Below are 21557 nucleotides of genomic sequence, written 5' to 3' on the forward strand. Positions count from 1 at the left end.
GTAATTATGTAATTATAACATAATGTAATTATAACATAATGTAATTATAACATAATGTAATTATAACATAATGTAATTATAACATAATGTAATTATGTAATTATAACATAATGTAATTATAACATAATGTAATTATAACATAATGTAACACTCCTGAAGGTCAATTCTCTCTCATTGTAAAAGGCCTGAATGTTTCATCATCCACCTGTTATTGTTCTGATCAAACAACAATGAACGTTTTCTGTTGTTTGAGGACTTTGTCATGTCTTGCTGGATTTTTGATTTAATTTTTTTTCTGTAAGTAATATCACATCACATCTGTTGCCAAACGGTTGTCATGGTTTCAGACAGCATGGACCTGCAGGGTGGGTTCTTGTGCAGGTGATCCCATTGCAACGTGTTTAAATAAGGTGAGAAAGTCGACTCTCACTTGTGCTTTTCAGAGAGTCTCCTCACCATGGACAAACTTCAGGTGAGGAACTGCTGCTGTTTCAGAACTGATCTGAGGCAGACATTGAATTTTAATTTTTTTTTTTTAGTGTAGGATTAGTGTTGCTGTATAATTTCTGTCATCTGGCTTGTCGTGTTTAGACTGGTCATCCAGAGCAGGTTTTAGTCTAAACCATTCGTGGCTCCATGTTGTGCCGTGAATGAATGTTTGGGTTTGACGGCTGAAGCTGTAGACACTTCTGGTTTGTTCTTAGGGGTTTCTAGACCTCACATGATGTCTTTGTGCGTTTAAGACATCTAGGATGTAGACAATCGAAGCTCGTTTCCAACGTTCAGCTTTTTCTGTCCAACATGTCTGCACTGGCGCCGCTGACTGAGAGATAAAACTTAGAAGAACTGTGAAGCTGATTTACAGACGATCCTAATCATCAAAAACCACACTGAGTTTTTTTATTTTTAGTTGATTCTTGCATCAAACTGAATGACAAACTGGATTTAAATGTTTTAATTTTCTGTAATTTTCTCCCACCGTGAGTGTGTTTGACTGACTGGTTGTGTGTGGGCGTGTGCGTGTGTGTGCGTGGGTGTGCTTATGTATAGTTTCTCTATGAGAATGTTCACTAGCATGAGGAGCCACAGCACAGTGGCCAGTATGAAGCTTTGCTGTGTGGATGTTCTCTGCAGCTGTGTTTCTAAAAACAACAGCAAGAAACTTCAAGGTTCTTAAGAGAATTCCACTCACCAGAAAATATGCAGAGACTGATCAGGCCTGTGGTTCATGCCTGAATTATTCATAGGTCAGTGGCCCAATAAACCAACATTCATCCCATGGACAAACTGTGTAGACTGCTGTGCTACAGCAGCATGACGTACTGGTCCCAGTGCTGAGACAAGTCATGATGTTCCAGGGTCTCAACCTTTCATCTGGTGACATTGGGGATTTACAGCCATCTGCTTCAGAAGACTGACTCCTCATTTCAGTGCGGGTGTGTGTGTGTGCGTGTGCGCGTGTGTGTGTGTGTGTGTGTGTGTGTGTGTGTGTGTGTGTGTGTGTGTGTGTGTGTGTGTGTGTGCGTGTGTGTGCGTGTGTTTGTGTGTGTGTAGGTGTGTGTGTGCGCGTGGGCGTGTGTGTGCTTGCCTGCCTGTGGGTTTGTGAGGGTGGATTATTTCTCTCGAACTTCTCTATTTTCCCTTTCTTTGTATTCTTGTCACTTGTCCATCCCTCCTACAGTTCGGCTGTCTCTCCGACTTTGACTCAAGCTGTGTTGATACTCAGCACTACGACAAAGGTCATATTTAAAGAGTCAGACAGAAAGCGTGACTGTAAAACCTCCCAGTGTGAACCGTGATGCTTGTAAATGAGGCTCATACGGACTGTAAAGAATTTGTCATGATAGCATCATCTTTTTTAATAGGACAATCTCTAATTATTCTGACAAAACATAAAGATAAACCAGCATGTTATGAACCAGTCGCAGCAAAATTAAAGTACTTAAATAAGCAGAATTGCAAGGAGGCTTTTTCTTTACACTTATTAATTCAAAAATACAACCATAAAAATACCCAGATACTTATGTTCCAGAGAAGAAACCCAAATTAAACTAGTGATGGAAATAAAGTTGTATTTAGAAATGTGAAAAACCACTGAATTTATTTTGATGATGAATGGAAAAACATGCAGTGAGGGGAAAAAAATAACACAATCACACATACTGGTGGTAATGTAATGGTCTATGGCTGCTTTGTGTCTTCAGAACCTGAACGAAGTGTTCTAATTGGTGGAACCATGAATTGTGCTCTGAAGTAGGGCGTGGTCATCAGTGTGTGACATTATGCTCAACCACGTTGGTCTATGCAAAAAGACAGACATCCAAAGGACACCAGCAATTCCACCTCTGAATGACACAAGAAAAAAAAAATCAATCAAGGTTTTTGAGTGGTCTAGTCAAAGTCCAAACTTAAATGAAGTCAATTTGGCATTACTTTAAAATGGTTGATGGTGGAAATCCCTCTACTGTTGGTGAACTAACATGATTAAAAGGACAGAGGACTGAGCTTCCACTTGTAGTTGCTGCTCTGCATTGTAACGACGGGTTCTGTGTTTCCCACAGGACCATGTTGCCTTGGTTTCCATGGCAAAAGCAAAAGGAAAAAATAAATAAATCTGTTAGGGGGCAAATATTTCTTTATAGCACTGAGAGTTTGCTCTTCGCCCATAACATTAAAGTACTTGCAAAGAGAGATCTGCTCCTCAAACTGCATTGCCAAACACTGGCTGCTTTGAACGGACACTTTGCCCACATTTAAATGAATTACTTGAGTGTGTGTTGGTGAAAAGCCATCCATAGTTTAGCATATTTATGATCACAACAACCAGAGCAAGCAGCCTTAGAATCAAATGTTTTCCATTGAGTCTTACTGATTTTGAGCCACATTACATGGAAGACCAGCACTAGAACAAGAAAATCTGAGAGGTTTTTTGGGGGGTTTTTTTGCATTTAAATAAAACTTCACACTCATTGTATAAAAATAAATCAAAATTGAATCATTCAATTCAGTTGAAGCAGGCAACTTCACCCAGCAGAGCTACAGATGGTCAGATGGACTGTTGACAACTTGCCGGCAACGCCGTTCCTCCTCGTTGCTCTTCTAAGTGAAATGTTTGATCAGCTTCTCTGTTTGTGAGAAAATATTACATGTGCCGCATATTTCAATATTAATAAATAGCATTCATTTATGTTGGTACTATCAGCCTTTGATTTGGAAACATCACTTTCTTATGCATGAGTCTCTGTAGCCAGTTTGATATCCACATAAATCGGATTTTTACAGTTTTTGGACATGTTGGGGGGGGAAAAAATCAAAACAAATGAAACAGCTCAGGCAGACCATGGATACCACAAATGTGCACCTCTGCAAGAGAATCAGCACAGCTGCGACTTCAATATCACGCTCGTGATCCGATGACAACTTTGCATAACCACATGCAGTTGTACAAAAACACTTTACTCATCTGAATGTTGGGGACTACAGTTTTTAAAAAAATGTTTTTGATTTTATTTTTTTTATTTTTTTTTTCACACACCCAGCTTGAAGTTGAATAGAAAATACAAACTCTGCCACCTCGGCCTGACCATCATAACAATGTGACGCAAAAATCTGCAGAAGCATAAAATTTGAACAGGCGTGTTGATGCACTCTGCAGTGGGGTGGCCTGGTTCCAAAACTGAAACCAAGATATATTGTTTATTATTGATGAACAGCACTAACACGTGTAATGTACAGTTTTTAATCTTTAATCTAAAAACCTGCTGGCTTGGCAACTGCTTACTGGTTTTGCTCTATTGATAAGAATGAAGATACTTGCCATATTATATTGTTATTAAAATGAATTATTGCTCTTTATTGTTCTTGCAACATCAAAAACAATTTGATGTATTTTTCTCATTAATACTGAGTATTCTATGTCTCAGTATTTTACAGTATGTCTATTAAACATACCCTAAAAGGCCTGCAGCTCTAAAAGCAGTGAAGATGATTCCACACAGCGAAGCCCCTCCAGGTTTTACTCAGTAAAATGTGTTATAAAACATGCACACTTCCTTCATTTCAAAACTATAAGTTGCTGTGTTTATATATCCAGGCAAAACAAAGACATGAGTGATGTGGCAAAATGTGAAAACACACAAGCAAAACTATATCTTAATTTGCAAGCTACATCTTAAGTACTGATTCCCTGTTTAATGAGTGACAAAGATGGATTCCAACTGTTGGGATCCAACCATAAAAACAAAACACACGCTCAGACCATGTTACCTAATCAATCTGGCCTGAGATCAATTGTACATGCAGTAATTGGGCATGTTTCAAGTGGTCTACATAGACTATGAGTGCAGTTGATTGTATGCACAAAAGTGATGCAGACCGCCGTCGTCTGGTAAACAGTCCCACTGCCTCCCTGCTTCCTCTGTGTTGGTTTTACCAAACGGTCGCAGAGCTGGAGAAATGTTTCTCTGCAGACATTCTCCTTTGTGAACAATGATGTTAAAATTTTTTGGGTGAGTTATTGACCATTCACCAGTCTTATTATTATGATAGTTACATTGTGATTGGTCCTATTTGTGTCATTTTCTAAGGCACAAGACTTCATTTCTCAGTGAAGAATAGCTTATATTGACTATCTCTATTGGCATCCTGCTGAAGATTTATCTGCTGGAGGACAATGTGATCAAAGTGAGGAACACTGTGACTTCCTCCATTTGTTCACTGTCTGCAGTATTACTGACATTAGCTGTCTGTCCTCGTTTTCTTCATAGAGGATACGTCTGGCTTAGCCTTCTCTTTAACTTGGATGTCTTCCTGGAGGAAGCTGAGCTGCTGCTGTAATAACTGAAATGTTCTCCTTCTGTAGATAATACACTTGGCCCTGCCTTTCCGTGTTTGATCCTGTCTCTTTCCTATGCAGAGCTGCTGACTGATATTTTGCTGCAACAAACTGCATGTGCTCAATTCCATCCTGTAGACTGGAAATGAGCTCAGAGCTTATCTACTTAGCTGAGTTCCTGTCCTAGAAGCTACTGCTGCCATTAACTCTCTACTGGTCCTCTGACACAGAATGTACTCCTGGATCAATGCTGTTGTGTTTAACTATGTGTGTGCTCTGTATTTGGAAACTCCCAGGTGGTGGTGGCAGGTGGTTGTTCACACAGAGCCAGGATCAGGTTCAGGTTTAGGTTCAGGTTCAGGTTAGGTTCAGGTTCAGGTTCAGGTTCAGGTTCAGGTTCCACTGTTCTATTGTCCTTTTCGTTGTTACCACATGCATGGTAAGTGTGAAGGATTGCTCCAAAGCCAACAACACTATGACACATGCTATGCTCACCCAGGAGGAGGTGATGCTGCCACTCAACACTTATTACAATCAGATGTAAAAAGAAATGTTGAAGGTATATTGACTGTCATTTAGTTGAGGAAATTCAATGAAATTATTCCATGAAAAAGAAAAGTGAAAACTGCTAAAAACCTGAATTGGTTGGGATTATAATATATTTAGTCTCTATTATTTTTCCACTTGTGACTCTGGAGCCGCAGACAAAACAAGACAAAGAAGTTTCCCTTAAGCTAACGATCACAAGAGCAAAATTTGGAACAGATTTGTCAGAATGGTCAAAGTAGATCCACCCTTAGCTTACCAAACTTGGTTTGGTTGATTTATTTATTTTGCTGTTTTTCATTTCTATTTCCCACAGCTTATTTTCATGTGGTGTTTGTGTGGATTCTAATTTCCTAATTCTGACTCGATCTGCTAGGCAGTGGTAAATGGAAAGTGTGCTAGTGTTACATTTGCTTGAATTAGAGAAACTCTAGGTGGTCTGTTTCTGTGTGAACGAGTGAGCTGTCGCTATGGCGACACCAGCAGACTGGCTGTGTAGCTGTATAGTCCGATTGCCACACATCTGCTTTAAACTGTAGCTGGTTAACATAACAAAGTTTAGAATTCTGCTTCTCAGTTGGTCCTCAAACAACTGGTTTATGTCTGCGGTGGTGAGGTGGGCGGGGTTAGTGGGCGTGGCTGTGGGAGAAAGCCCAAATGTAAGAGGCACTGCTTACCAAAAGTACAGATGCAATAATAATAGCGATAATAATAAACAGCTGAAAACCTTTTGAGCATTGACATGCTGTTTTCAGTCGATGCTAATAACTGGGATGTATTCCTAACCTGTGGAGTTTTGTCTTCATCAACATCTTTTTCAGCACGCCTGCAGTATTTTCACTCAAAAACACTGCACAGCATGGAAGAGACATCGGGCATCTGCACTGGCCTTTGATGTGTGAAAATGATTTAAATTCTGCTCTCCGGGGGATGAACTCGGCCCCCAGCCGGCCCAATGTTCCCTTCTAGCATCTGAAATTAGCAGGACGTTTTACTTTGAGCCTGAACCAAAACAGAGCCACCTCCTGAAAGAGGAGTAATGAGACAGAGCTTCGTTTTCCTCTTTCAGCTTCCTGTTCTCGCTGACTTAAGTGAGTCCCACAAGTATCCGATGATGGACAGTTTCAACGTTCTTCGAGGACTCAAGGACAGCATCACAATGATGTCTGCAGCTCCGAGCTTCTTCTTCTTCTCCTTCTTCTTCTTTATATTTTTTCATTCTTCTTCCAGACAGACAGCAAAGGCTGAGGTATTTGATCAGCACAGTTCAGTCCTGTCTGTGTTCATCAACGACGTTCTGAAAGTAAGACCCAACCAAGTGTTTGAAAACTTGATGGAGAGTTTGACCACTGAGGGATCAGGGATGACTTCAAATGCAGGCGGACAGTCATGCTGAGTCAGGCAAAAAACTTTAATTGGATTTCAGACACAAAAAATATGAAACACATTATTATTATTATTATTATTATTATTATTATTATTATTATTATTATTATTATTATTATTATTATTATTATTATTATTATTATTATTATTATTATTATTATGCTGTGGGAGTGCAATTCCTCCTTCATATAGATAACATTTCAGCCATCAAACATCACTAAAAATATATTTAAAGTAACAACTGTGCTCAGTTACTTGAGAAGCGACAAAACAAGCTGTTTAAAGCCATGACATCCAACTAAAACCAGATATTTATACACTGCATAAAAAAAAAAAATAATCAGACTAAACTCTAAGGTTTACCAACACTTTTGTTTCTTTTGTAAAACACCAGAATAATGGGAGAGATCAATTTGGGGAACTTTTTTCTTTAAAATTAAAACCAAAAAAAAAAAAAAGAATCTTTCCTGAGCTCATTTTAGAGCTGCCTTTAAAATTATATGAATGCTAATAGGTGCTACTATTGCCTTAGTTTACCACTCACTAAAAAAAAATGCACAAGTTAATTATGTTACTCAATCAAATAATGAACACCAAAACATTTTGAGGCAATGAGTTTGCACATAGTTTTTTTTTTTTTTTTTAAGTAAGAAGAACTAATCAGGTGAAATGTGGAGGAGCGCGCCGTCGGCCCCAGACAGCAGCAGCAGCAGCAGCGACGTTCTGCAGGGACAGAACCTGGTTCTGGGGCCAGAGTAGATGCTTTCAGAGCTAACCAACATCATCACAGCAGCTGGTGGAAAGTTTCACATCTTCAAAATACATTTCACTCTGCCCCTCATGTGTTTTCTGGTGTGGGTGATAGAAGCGCTGCATGTTGCTGCATTATGAATACGTGTGAAAGATACAGATACGTGAGTCAAGCTCTTTTTCCAGTAGTAAACGTCGCTGCTGTTTAGAAATGGCAGTGGGGACATTTTAATTACACCCACACCTTGTAACAGACACATCAGGAAGAGTCCCAGCAATGAGACACATTCCACCTTCCGGCTTAAAAGAATCTGATGTGCAGATGGCAGATACATTGTCCCACAGAGCCGATTCCCGTCCATCCCACGGCGGTCCGGCTAAATAGGAACAAATAGCAGTCATAATGTCATAATCACTGCTAGAACCAGCTCTAATGTCATTACTTTGCTAATTGAAAAAAAAAACGTGCAGCAGGCCGCCATCAGGCATTCTGTGCAAGTAGAATGAGATCATTAAGACAGAGTATCATAACTTCATTCCTCATTCCCGTCCCCTGATTCTACTCTCTCGTTTGTTCTTTATTCTCCTCTTTCTTCCTCCAGCCTCGCTGTTCCTCTGTCCTTTGGTCCCATCTAAAATTGTTCCCATCAGCTCTACTGCGTGGGAGGAATGTAGTTTCCTCCTCCTCCGCCTCCTCCTCTTTCCTCTTGATCCTGCTACTTCTCTTCATTTCTTGCACTTTTTTCCCTCTCTGGTGGCCGTGCGACGTGTGCATGAGAGAATGAGAGTGTGAGTGTGAGAGGCTTTGAGCCAGAGAGGGTTAATGGAGACAGAATGAGAAGGGGAAAGGCACGGCAAAGGAAACTGCTTGACAATGACAAAGAGAGGGAAATATATGCATAAGAACAGTCTGTGTGTGTGTGTGCGTGTGTGCGTGTGTGTGTGTGAGCACCCAAAAGTGAGAGATGGAGGAAGGCAGAGGCCCTTCTGATCACTAACTTGGTGTCCTACTTACAGCACACTCAAAAGAAAGCAACCCTGAGCTGTGATATGACACCCAAAGCAGACAGACTCAGGAATAAAACATACACAAACACATATGAGATGATGGCGCCTGTCAAAACTCCTCACTTTTTCCTGTCTCTTCATCTCAAATGGGATCTAGGAAATTCCTACTTGTAAGACCAAAGTAAACATCCACTCATCGGCATCAATGTATTCATTCTAGTCTTCTAATGGTGCATTTAAAGGGGCAGTATCATGTGTTTCAGGCCCATATTGTCATTTTAAACCCCAATCAAGTACCTAAAAATACTATAACAAGCTAAGCAGTTCTACAGTTCCTCTACATGTTTGCTAATTGCTAAGGGCTAGTCTGAAGGAGTTGAGTGGAGGAGTGGCAGGGGAGCGGGCGGCTCTGTGAGGAGGAAGATCTTAACCTAGGAAGCTGCAGCTCTGAGGAGGCGGGGCTTCAAAGGCGGGGCTAGGACCACCCAGGCGTTTTAACAGCTGAGCGGTTGCCATGAAGCTCAAAAATGTCAAATTTACATAATACTGCCCCTGGAAAATGCAGCTTCAATAAGTTTTAAAACCAAGAAATAGATTCAATCCAAACAGTGATGAGGGATCTGTACTCTGTTATTTCATATTTTTCTCTTTGAGTAAATCTACTTGCTTTGACTGCCTGTCAGTTTGCTGCCCTTGCACAGACATTTCCCCTCTGTGGAACAATAACAGCCTGTGCTGAATTTAGCCGCTTCATAAAGAAGACAAAACCACCATGAGGATCCTTAAACACTCAATTAAACCCAATAATTAATGGAGGAATTGCATTGGTTTCCTTTTAATTCTAATCGCTTTTCCGGCTGTTGACGCTGGCAGGAGCTGAGACCCCCTGGGTGCTCCCTCACTTTTCCTCCCCGTTTTAGAGCCTGGAGTGGACACACTCAGAGAAACACACAGTTGGAGCAGGAGTGGAGATGTATCAGGAGGAAAGGGCAGCTCCCCCGAGCGCCCGCTTTTCTTCCTCTCTTCCTCATAAACACTTCCCTGACAGACACTTCCTCAGTCTTCAGCTCTTCAGGCTCACAGAAACACAGGTTTTATCTTAGAGGGGGCACACAAACAATAGCTTGTCTTGTTTACCATATTCCATACTCCATCTAGACTCCTTCAAGCTTCAGTGGATTCAGGTTAAAAAAACATCAAACCAACATTCAGTCAAGGAAAGCTTTGGAGGAAATATTCAAAGCAGAATGTGGAAAATAAAGGCTGTGGAGCTGGAACATAAAAAAAAACAGCACTCTATTAAATTCTTCTGACGCTATCTTAAGAAATGATTGATTACTGTTTAACAGGCCATATATTGCTCCCACTTCCTGCAAGTCTGGGTTAAATATAAACTAGCTTTTGCAGTCTCTCTCCAAGACGTTGGTACTTCAAAAAGGCTACCCACTCTCTGCTACCATTAATAATGTTGGGCAGACAGCTTGGGTGTTGGAGAATGGCAACCCGACTGTTTATTCAGTCTGCTGCGCGCCGCCAAGAGAGGAGACAAACTCAAAGTTTGAAGGGAATTCAGAATCCAAATCCTGCAGGCTGAAGCCAAAAGCAGTCCACATTCCTCTCTGGGCAGCTGCTTTCAGACCTGCTGGCCAACAAAACACAACTCGTCTCTTCATGAAGTCACAGATGGGAGAAAATACAAGAAAAATTCAATTTAAGGTATTTCTTTTTCCTGGCAGCATGAGATATTTAAGCAACTTACCGTGCTTTTTAATTCTAACAGGAAGACGTAGAATCCATCAAACACCTGGGAGAACATATTTTGCAGATGGAACCGTTTTTCTAAAAATAAAAGCAAAGTCTAAATAGATACGTGGAACTGAAACAGAAGTCAGGAGGTTATCAGAGATACTCTCAGGACAGCCAGCATTTGTGATTCAATCCATCATAAATATGACTGGACTGAATACAGATGACACAGTAGAATCTTTTTCTAAGGCCAACAGCAGCAGAACACAATACAGACACATCCTGGACTTTAAAGGCGCCGCATTATGCAAAATTCACTTTTTTTAGCTCTACATTACGCTATAATATTATTCCCTCTTCAAAAACATACCTAGAGTGTTGCTTTGATTCTTTCATGCATTTTTGAGAAATTCTTTAATCTCCATGGCAACCATTCAGCTGTGCAAAATGCTTGGAGGAACAGTGTGCCGTCTTTGAGCCGCACCTCAAAGGCAGTTTCCAAGCTTCCTCCTCACAGAGCAGCCCTCTCCCCTGTGACCTCCCAACTCAACTCCTTCAAACTAGCCAGCAGCAACTAGCAAACACCTGGTGGAGCTGAGCATCTGCTGAGCTCATTCTAGCAGCTACTCCTCTGTGAAACGCTGATAAAAACGTTGTTGAAGGGTTAATAGAGGAGCCATGTTGCGATGACTTCCTGAAGGAGGAGTTTCAGAAAGGGCAGAAGTTTTTAAAGAGACAGAGGGCCAATTTTTTTGTCATTTCAGGAACTGCCAGGCTGATGGGACACCCACATCACTCTTCCTGAGCATCAACCTCAGGCTGCGGGATGGTTAGATAACTTATGCAGCAGTAGGGGTCACACCAAGTGGATGATTCTGTACTTGGCATGAGTTTTGACCTTTCATGTTAACTGGTCGCAGTCACATGACGGAATTGAATTTTTCCAAGAAGATGAAACGATGTCAGATAATTTGAATTGTATAAGCAAAAACTTACAAAAGAACAACAGCAAACCTAGTAAAGCCCATTAAAATAGTGTGCTCTATATTACATGTCAGGCTATTTTTCATTCATCCAACTGATTTTCAGCGTGATCAGCATCATACAGCATGTCAAAAACATTCAACAACAACATATTTTGAAAAATAATTTTAAAAATGACATCTCTGACATCAGGTCTACGGTCAGCTCAATGTTTACTTAGGAATCAACCTTGTCAGACTCGTCCAACCACAGACCAGAGTCCAGGTTTCCTCTGAGGGTTCAGCTTATCCCCCAGGAGACGGTAAACTCAGCTGACTGACTCAGACATCTCCAGGTCTGAAGGCAAAGGCAGAGGAGAAAAAGCAAAACAAAAGGACTACTTCATGAATTAAGGAGTTGGGGGAAAATTACAAGAGGTTGGTTGATAATAGGAGGCAATAGAAAAAGTGGACACGTAAGAAATGTTAGCGAAGAGGCAAAAATGAGGAGGGAGAGAAGCTGAAAGGGCAGCAGAGATGAGAGAGAATACAGCAGAGCAGAGGAAGCAGATGAAAGGAGGCAGGGAGACAACCAGACTCAGATGTGATCAAAAATACATAAGAACCGTACAACTGAAGATGAACCTGACGCCCCTCAACCTGCTGCGGGGAGCCACAGAGACAGGATGGGGAATGACAGAGGGTGACGGAGATCAGCTGACATCAACATGGACGGAGGCGAAGTACAGAAACACAAAGCTCTTAATTTGAAATAAATCAATAACAGCCTCTCCTAACGATCCCCAGTTAGGAGAGGCTGGCCCTCTACCACCGCTCCCAGTCTCACTTTCACTTCAGAGAAGAAATACAAGCTGCTGAGAAACAAGAGAAGAGCAAACAGCAGAGGCTGGATGTCTGAGCAACAGCACAAAATACACACAATTACTGGATAATAACTGGTGCTTTCAAAAAACCACTTAGGGATGCATGAGCAGACCAAACACCTTACAAACACGCATTCCACAAAACACACAAGCAGTGCATGTTTTGGGTTTTAGCAAGGTTTTGATGCTCTTAATGGTACTGCAATAAGTGTTCATTGGATACTTTGATCTCACACACCTTCAGTGTAGAAGTTCTAATTGACAGACTGGAAACACACACAAGCTAATTTGATGTGATGCAACAGCAACCTGTGAGGACAGTTGCAGGAAACTGTTTTAGATGTGAGAGCTCTGCCGGACTGCTGAGAACAGCGTCCATCACTCAAACGTTTTTCAACACAGCGTCATGGAGACAGCTCGTCTGCAGACATCCCCAGACCTCTGTCCTCCCCTCATGCTGATCTGAGACGACCCTCAGGCGTTCCTAAGGCAGCTAGGAGATGTGAGCAGGTCCTGGGTGAGCCCTGAGGGCCTCTTCCACTGGGCCAGGTCTCAAATACCTCCCAACAAAGGCATTTACATTCTTAGTAGGGACTAAACCCACCTTGACTTGCTTCAGAGAAGCACTGACATATCTGATGTTCTCCTAGAAAATCTCTAAAGGCAAAGTCTTTCCTGGAATGTCTTAGCTTAGGGTTTTATTTGACAGATATTGATTCTTGCCATTGCTGCACACAGGAAACATAAGTATGCTCAGACAGACAGATCCTCGACTCTAAAACTCCTCCAAAACACATAAAGACAGGTTTGGAAAACAGCTTTGAAAATCCCTGTGTCCTATGTGTGTGTGCGTGTGAGGGGGTGGGCGTGTGTGGGGGTGTGTAAAACAATGCAAAAATAATTTTTGTAATTTTGAGTGCCAGAAAGAGAGGCAGGGACAGGTTTCATTCTGCCAAAGTTTCTCCATTGGAACTGGTCTTGTCTACTTTCTGAAACTGGTCAGAAAGTAGACAAGACTTTACCAAGACCCAGAAAATAATCTGTTCCTCTGACCTGGTACCTAAAAACCATGCCTTCTAAAATCTATTGTGTCCTTATACAAAATTTAAGACAGTTTGGTGACCTGTCCAGATTGTGTTGGACTAAAGTTGAAGGTCACCATTAATGAGTTTTAACCTGAAACATCCAACAACTACAAAAGTAAAGCAAGTTATGAAGCTTAGCGTCTCTGTAGCTGCTGAGGGATGTTTCTGTGTGTTAACTCTTCACTGCAGTAGAATGGAGCGTTGTGTGGAACAGGGAAACACACCTCAACCTTTTCAACGCTGCTCTCAGAGCTTCTGTTGTGAACTTTCACAGCTAACAACCCAAAGCTTTCACAGCTTTGGGTTGTTAGCTCTTCCTGTTTGTCTGTCTCATAGGTCAAAGCACCTCTGAACAGAACTTCTGGGTTCGCCTCGTCAGCCTAAGAAGCTCTTAAATTCTCCTCTCTGGATGTTTCCTCCATGGTTCTGGGCTTTTAAGCTTCTAGCAGCAGCTGATGGATGTTCAGCTGAGCTTCTACACAGAAGGGAGTGGCTGAGTATCTTCTTTTACAGCAAGAATTATTTAAGTATTTATTTGGCAAATAAATAAAAGAAAGGGGTTGGATGTATGAGGCCCGCTCATTGCTCGCTGTTTGTTTTGGTTTTTATCAGGTGTCATGGTGGCAGACGTATCATTCAGACTGAAACACTGATGCTTCCTGCAGTGTCTCATGAAGTCGGTTTCTTCTTGTTGCTCGTTGGCTAAAGTTTACAGCTAAATTGTGTTATATTGTGTTATTATATTTAATTGTGCACAAGAGGATTTTTCTTTCTCCAAAACCACTTCTTTCCTCCACTATTTTGTTATCTGTGATATTTTCCTTTTATTTTGTTTGTATATTAAAAATAGCGCTAACAAAGGTATTTGTAGGTGTTCTATGCTTACATTTTACACCTTTACAATTAATATGAATATGGCTTAATAAAAATTATTTAACTTTTTTTTTATTTACCCAAAACGTTGATATAAAACTATAGAAGGAATAAAATAACTTGTTCTTAGAGATTTTTACATTTTTAAAAACGGATCATCTGAACGGCTCTTTAAAGTTTTGATATGTGGTCAGTCCTGCCCTGCCAAGCGCTCCGCCTCGGCCCCTGCTGTCATCTGTCCAGCATGCTGCACATTATTTCAAGATTTAGCCTGATATTCTTCAGCCAAGAGAAAGGCTTACAGGTGGAGCATAGAGGCTCTACTATACTCACTCTCATCTATCATTTTCACCACCTCTCTGTTTGTGACTAAGTTCCAGTCATTTTGGTTCTCTCCTAAACTGCAGTGGACTATCAGCTGTAATGTGCCTCAGATGGCAGCCAATTTCTGTCTCTGTTGAGGCAGACAGAACGTCCTAAACCTTTTTCAGCCTCTGCCTCATCTGCATAATAAGGGGATCATAGAAAACATAGAAGTTTCCAGATAGCCCATAAAGAGACTGGAGTTAGCTCAGACCAAACTTCTCTTGTTTTAGAGATGTTTAGTCACCAAATTTATTTCTACTCACTAAATGCCACAATAATGAGGGAAAGAATATGTCAGAGTTCAGAATTTGAATTTTACATACATTTCCTCAGTATTTGGTAACAATGCCTTTGACTTGAACCAAACATGTTGGGTTTTCTTCCATAAGAGTTTCACAATGCTGGAGTTCTGGCCCATTGTTCCTGACAGAGCCAGCGTTACTCAGTCAGGGTTGGAGGATCTACCTACAGCTTCTCTCCAGGACTGAGATCAGGACCTTGTGACAGCCGCGCCAGACCGGACTTCTTGTTGAAGTTAAGATGCTTCAAAGAGTCCAGCAAGACGCTGCAGATCAATCTGTTGTTGAGAGCGTCATCTCTACTACCAGCATCTGTTTGGGCAGCAGAATCAGAGAAAGGGGCTGGACAAAACTCAACAACTTGATAAAAAAGGCTGGTTCTGTTCTGGTTCTGTTCTGGTTCTGTTCTGGTTCTATTCTGGTTCTGTTCTGGTTCTATTCTGGTTCTGTTCTGGTTCTATTCTGGTTCTGTTCTGGTTCTGTTCTGGTTCTGTGATAGTTCTATTCTGGTTCTATTCTGGTTCTGTTCTGGTTCTATTCTGGTTCTGTTCTGGTTCTGTTCTGGTTCTGTGATAGTTCTGTTCTGGGGATGACTGTGGAACCTCTGAAGATGATGAAAAGAAGGATTCTTCATAAAATCAAGAAAATTATGGAAACCACTGAGCATCCTCTTCATGAGACTGTCTTGAGAAAACAGAGTATCTTCAGTCAGAAGCTTCTTCAGATTCACCGTAACACAGACCGCTACAGGAGAACCCTCCTGCCAAACGCCATCACCGTCTACAATAACTCTTTGAGGAATTTGAATTAGTGAGTTAGATCATTTAATTTCCCTTTAGGATCAATAAGGTGTTCTTGAATGTGAATTTGAACAGATGACTGCAGCAGCTCCCAGTGGACCAACCAGACTGATGCAGCTCCAGTCTTGGCTGATTTCTGCTGACTTCCCCATCATGTCAAAACAGAAATACATCCTTAAAGTCCGTCCACAGGTGTTCCTCCTATTGTCTCAAATGTATGCAGTTAACCTATCAGAAGTCTCCGAAGCTATGACGTCATCATCCGTGCCTTCCCTCATTGTTTAAAGAGACAGTAATCAATCTCCAAACACACTTCTGATTTTGTGAAAACGTCAATAAATAAATCTCTGACAAGTTCTCCCTCTGATTATTCTGGGCTTTAAGCAAATATAAATAATTGTGGTAATTCTTACTGACCTATATGAAAGGAACTTAATAATGTAACTTCAGACAGCAAGAAAGAAAGAAGGTGTGTGTGTGTGTGTGTGTGTGTGTTCTTTTATGTGCTGTATGTAAACATCTGACTTTGACTGTACCAGATGAGAATGACCTACATGTAGCATAACAACAGTTTACAGGAGTCATTCCTCCTATGCCAGCATAACTGTAACCAGTGAAAGCCCACGTAGGATGAAAAGGCTCAAGTCAAAGTCACACACTCCTCACTGAGCCTACTTACAGTCACAACTTTCCCAGAGGGAGGCTGGCACACCCAAACACACTCCCTGCTTTTTCACTCCAGCAAATCTCACTGATGTAATCTCCAGCTAATCTTAACTCTGACACTTACCCTCTCTAACTCTTCTAGGTGTGAGTTTTGCCCCCTGGTGACGCTGCTTCCCAACGGCGTGAGCATATTTACGCTGCGGTCTCCAGAGTGAAACATGTTCATACGCAGAAGCATGATGTTTCCTGGAAGCGCATTTTAACTACTACCAATAATATTTTGCCTTACCCGTGACCAATCCTGATTTTAAACTCAAAATTCAGACTTTCCTATTCTGAGCTCAAAAGTTAGAACTTTTTCTCTAAGAAAAAAGTTGGAATGCTTAAAAATAAATAAATAAATAAATAAATAAATAAATAAATAAATAAATAAATAAATAAATAAATAAATAAATAAATAAATAAATAAATAAATAAATCATCTTCATTGTTCAAACTTTCTTGGTGATTCACTAAGTATAATATTGATGTAATGTTTTTAATTTAAAATAATTGAATCCCGGCTTGCTGTGGTGGCGTAGGGGATAGTGCGACCCACATTTGGAGGCCTTGAGTCCTTGATGTCAGGGGTTCGATTCCCGGACCCGTTGACATTTACCACATGTCTTCCCCCCTCTCCTTTCCTGTCAGCCTACTTTCAAATAAGAGACACTAGAGCCCACAAAAGACCCACTGGAGGGGAGAAATAAATAAATAAATAAACATTTTAATCCTTGCCTCCTAAGTGAGAACAGAAAGCATAAGAGGGGCTGGCTACATTATTATGGTTCACTAAGCTATAACAGAATGTTCTCCACTGGAGCAGATGAGTAGGCCTCACATTGTAATGTACTGAACAATACAAATGTATTTTTAATTAAAAAAATACATCATCATTATGATCATGATGATGATCATCTGAACAAACTCCAAACTACGCTGGCGTTGGCCCGTCACATAAAACCTCAATAAAACACCTTGAAGTTTGTGGTTATTGAAATGTTGAAATATTCATGGGCCATGAATACTTTTGCAAGGCAGTGTAGATGTTTCGTCTGATCTGATGCCCACCAGCCCCTTCCAGAAAAAGCTGGAAACCGAGTTAGCAAGAAAGCCCACTTCGGCGACAGCCAGCAGATCTGTGTTATTTCTATCACCTTTCTCTAATTCACAATTTCAAAATGCAGACGAAAAACACCGACAGAAACACGATGGCAGTGATCCACTTCCTATCAGCGTGCCCAGCGCTGCGTGTGAGACAAGTGGGAATCGGTTACCTGGAACAAAGCTTCCCTGGACCACATCTTTATATGCCCACCAACTCTCATCAAGCTTGGAGATAATAGGCTGAGCTGTGAAGAGATAGAAACAGAGAGAATGTGAGGTTTTTAATAAGATCCTTAATGACTGCTCAAAATTCTTTCATATCAAAGCTCTTTTTTTAAAAAAAATCTCCCTGGCAAAGCAAAAAGAGAGGATTACCACTATTAAAGAGAAAACAGCTGTAAGCAATGATTAATATTAAATTTGAGGGTAGTGACTTGACTTCTTCAAGTTATTTTATGAAAAATAACAATTCTGATAGTCTCCACTGTACATTAGAAGAGGGTCCTTATGTGTTTTCACTAACATTACCAAAAAGAAGCCACGAGTTTATTTAGACCCACCACAAGAACCAGAAATGTTCCAAAATGAAGCAGCTTTCATTTCTGAACAAACACAAACATGAACCAGTGGGTTTAGCATGTTACCAAAACGCTAACTGCAGCCTCTCCACACTGATGGAATCTGTGTGTGTGGAACTTCTGTCACTGAAAACTTTTGCGGCTCAAGAAATAAATCTGGGAAACCAATTTAGACAAACAGAAATGTCATTTCTGAAAGAGAAGGCTGGAGCTGAAACGAAAACTGAACTCGGCTTTCATAAATCTTAGATGTAAGCTACATGGACCATTCGACTTCATGCAGCGTCACTAAAAGCTTCTCACAGGAAACCATATTTCCCATCTTTCCCATGAAAGACGGGAAATAAACAGACTTTCTACATAAAGTATAGAATTTGACACAGTTCTATATGTTTGTGTTAGTGCTGTATTAGATTTGACACTAAAGGGAGAAAATGGATCTATGTTCCACTTGAAAGTGGAAAAATTAGTAGCTTTTGCTTATTGTTGTGTGAGTGGAAACCGGGGTGAACCCACTGGTTCATCTTCGTGTTCATTCAGAAATCAAAGGTATTTCATTTTGGAATTACATTTCTGACTTCAAAGTAAAAAAAAAACAACACCAACAACAACAACAAAAACACGCAGACAATGTAAAACTGAGCTTGATTCTCAATTTTCAGTCCAAGATCTGACTTTAGTTTTATTGTATTTGTGAAAAAATCAGTCAGTCAGGATGGTTACTATGGGAGACGGAGCCATCAAAGCTGTCTCTGGTCCAGAACTCTTCAACTGTCATCAGGAGGTTACAAACTCAATGGGGATTATTGCTTTTCCTCTATTCTAGACTATTTAGTCATAAAAATTTGTTGTTAAAATTTATTGCATTGTGTGATAATTTTTCAGTCCATAATTTGTTAGTTATTTTACAGATCTGGGTAGAGTTTGACTCAGCAGGTGAAAGAAAGAAACCAAGGAAATCTAGAACTGGACAGATAGTTGTTTAATCAAAGCTTCATCAAATGCTGAAACACCAGAGATTCAGGTGAGTGAAGTTAATTGCTTCTGGCTGGTTAACAGTTGAAACCTGAATACCAAATAAAGAGACGGACACTTTTTTTTTTCACTGTCTGAAGTGAAATCTGACCAAACCTTTCTCATTTTTAATCTCAGGTAGAATTACCAAAATTATTTAATTTTTTATATAAGTAAAAAATAGATTTTTAAAATATTTTTTTAAAATTAAAAAATGTAGTGAGAACATTTTGTAGACTTTTTTTTTTGTAACCTTCCTTGAACTTAAAAGTTTACATACATTCAGTGAGTATTGAGGATAACTGTCTATTAACTTACTGCATGACTTGGGTCAAAACCTTTGGGTTTGGTTTTGTTTAGGGCCAAATTTCCAGCAAAACAAAAGGTTCTTGGAGGGAACCAGGAACGTTGGAAAACAGATTCAAAGGGAAATCCAGCAAATACTTGAATGCGAGAGAGAAAATGTTGGAAAAAACATTTAGAAAAATCCACCTTCTATTATTTTGACATTTAATAAATGTCCATATTGTTAATCCCAACTGCCCTAAGATATCAAACTGATTGATCAATTGAGAATAGAACAACTATATATATATATATATATATATATATATATATATATATATATATATATATATATATATATATATATATAGATAGATAGATAGATAGATAGATAGATAGATAGATAGATAGATAGATAGATAGATAGATAGATAGATAGATAGATAGATAGATAGATAGATAGATAGATAGATAGATATGTGTGTGTGTGTGCGTGTGTGTGTGCGTGTGTGTGCGTGTGTGTGTGTGTGTGTGTGTGTTTCGATATATTCCCCATGATTTGATCAAATGGTTTCTCTCACTCTGTGTTTCTCTATATTAAGCTGAAATGATGGAAATATCCAGTCCAACCAGTTTGTGACTTTTTGTAATTATGTAGGAAGTCTGGACTCGTTTAGTGGGAATGATGTGAAGCTGATGTGAAGTCCAAACAGCTGCAGATCTTGTATTCATGAATTATATATTTACTGTGTGTGACTCGCTATGCTCTTTGCATTATGAGCTGTTTTATGCATATGTATGCGCTGTAAGTGTGATCAAAGTGTCGGCTCATGGTGTGTGAGAGCGCGGACTCAGTGACCAACTCTGCCCAACACGTCCGGACTCTTTGTAATCAACAGTATAAAGAAGAAGCTGACATTATAACCTGAGTGGCAGCTGCTGTTGAAAGCGTTGCATGTATGAAGTACAGTAGCCTCATAAATCTGAAGCTATTAAATGGTCACATAAACACAGACTTTGTTTCACAGTAGTGCATTTTATTATTTTTATTTATTTATTTTATTTTATGTTTATTTATTTTTATTTATTTATTTGCATTTTCTGAGTTTTGTTGGTGGTGGTTTGTAGCTACATCAGATGGTTCTGGTGAATGATGGGAGTTTCCTTTGCATCCTTACCTGACGAACTGCAGATGATGTATATTTGCAAAATCAAACATAAATCCCAAATGAAACGCATCCTTCGTTTAATTCCTGCTCATGTCCTGTCGCTACTGCGGGATCGCTCTGAAAGACCACACGGGCAAACTTTGTACATTTTCCCCTGGTCCCCGTCTCCGTCCTCCGGCGCAGCGATGAAATCTTTGGAAGCCTCAAAGCTCCGGAGCGGGAGATCGGCTTCCACAGCGCCGTCCTCCTTCACTCACCGGTGCGTTGCCCAGGCAACATTTCTCTTACTCTGTATCTTTTTATTTTATTTCTCTTTCTTTCTTTTAATCTTAGAAGCGTGTGTGATGAAGGTGTCTGTCAGTGAATGAAGCCGTTAGGACACCTGAGCGCTGAGGTCCGCTGCTCTGCGTGGAGATGATGCTGGCTGGGAGCGCGCAGCCGCTGTGGACGCAGAGCCCGAGGAGAGCGCAGAAAAACTCCGCATGTTCATCCGATGATGTCAGGATGGATTCGCTAAACTGACCATATATCCAGAAAAAAATGGCGAGACAATATGCTTTTACTAGTTAAAAGTGCAAAAAGGACAAAACGGTTCCAGTGTGTCGCTCTTACAGTAAAACTGCATGAGCCTGGAAAAACTCAAACACTCAAAATCCTCCAGAAAACAAATTGATGTTAATCTGACATCTTGCGCAGAAAGTCCCTCTGTTGAGTCAGTTTCTCTATGGACTCAGGGAGGTGCATGCAGATGGCCTTGGTGATTGTTTGGCTGTTCTGACCTAAATAAATAACTCATAAATGTCTACCGTGAATATCGCACGCCCTCTGCTGTTAGCTTTGAGTAACTTGTAGAGGTCCATAAATTTAAGTTAAATAATCATTAAATGATTAGTTAGATGTGTCGGTACTTAATTTCATTAGGAAACAAGTATATTAGTATGTATTAAATATCATTAGTGAACAATGTCAAAAAATATTAATTTGATCTTACAATATTTAAATTAATTTTATTTCAATTCAGTTAATTTATGAAGCACCAATTCTCAAAAGAGTCTCAGTGCAGCGCTGGTAAAAACGTTGTTAAAGTGTTAATAGAGGAGCCATGTTGCGATGACTTCCTGAAGGTGGAGTTCAAGAAAAAGCAATTTTCTTAAAGAGTT

The 21557-nt window shown here is 40.2% G+C and overlaps 1 protein-coding gene and 1 long non-coding RNA gene across 3 annotated transcripts in view; both read right to left on the bottom strand.

The window, feature by feature from the left end:
- Positions 1–21127, bottom strand: part of LOC122821313 (carbonic anhydrase-related protein 10-like) — an 88106-nt gene extending 66979 nt beyond the window's left edge. Inside the window, exons 1-2 of the mRNA XM_044099103.1 lie at positions 20407–21127; positions 17522–17596 (exon numbers count right to left, since the gene is read on the bottom strand). Coding sequence (XP_043955038.1) covers positions 17522–17596; positions 20407–20467 — 136 coding nt within the window. The 5' untranslated portion in view covers positions 20468–21127. The remainder of the gene's footprint in view (positions 1–17521; positions 17597–20406) is intronic.
- On the bottom strand, positions 9357–11159 carry LOC122821314. Of its 2 annotated transcripts, none has more exons than XR_006368995.1 (3): positions 10641–11159; positions 10284–10363; positions 9357–10163 (listed from the first exon to the last, which is right to left on the bottom strand). It is a non-coding gene; the product is annotated as an uncharacterized LOC122821314 (long non-coding RNA). The 2 variants fall into 2 exon arrangements; XR_006368996.1 differs by having other exon boundaries at positions 9357–10191.
- Positions 21128–21557: the final 430 nt, after the last annotated feature.

Source organism: Gambusia affinis, linkage group LG19 (genome assembly GCF_019740435.1).
Source record: "Gambusia affinis linkage group LG19, SWU_Gaff_1.0, whole genome shotgun sequence".
Lineage (NCBI taxonomy): Eukaryota > Metazoa > Chordata > Actinopteri > Cyprinodontiformes > Poeciliidae > Gambusia > Gambusia affinis.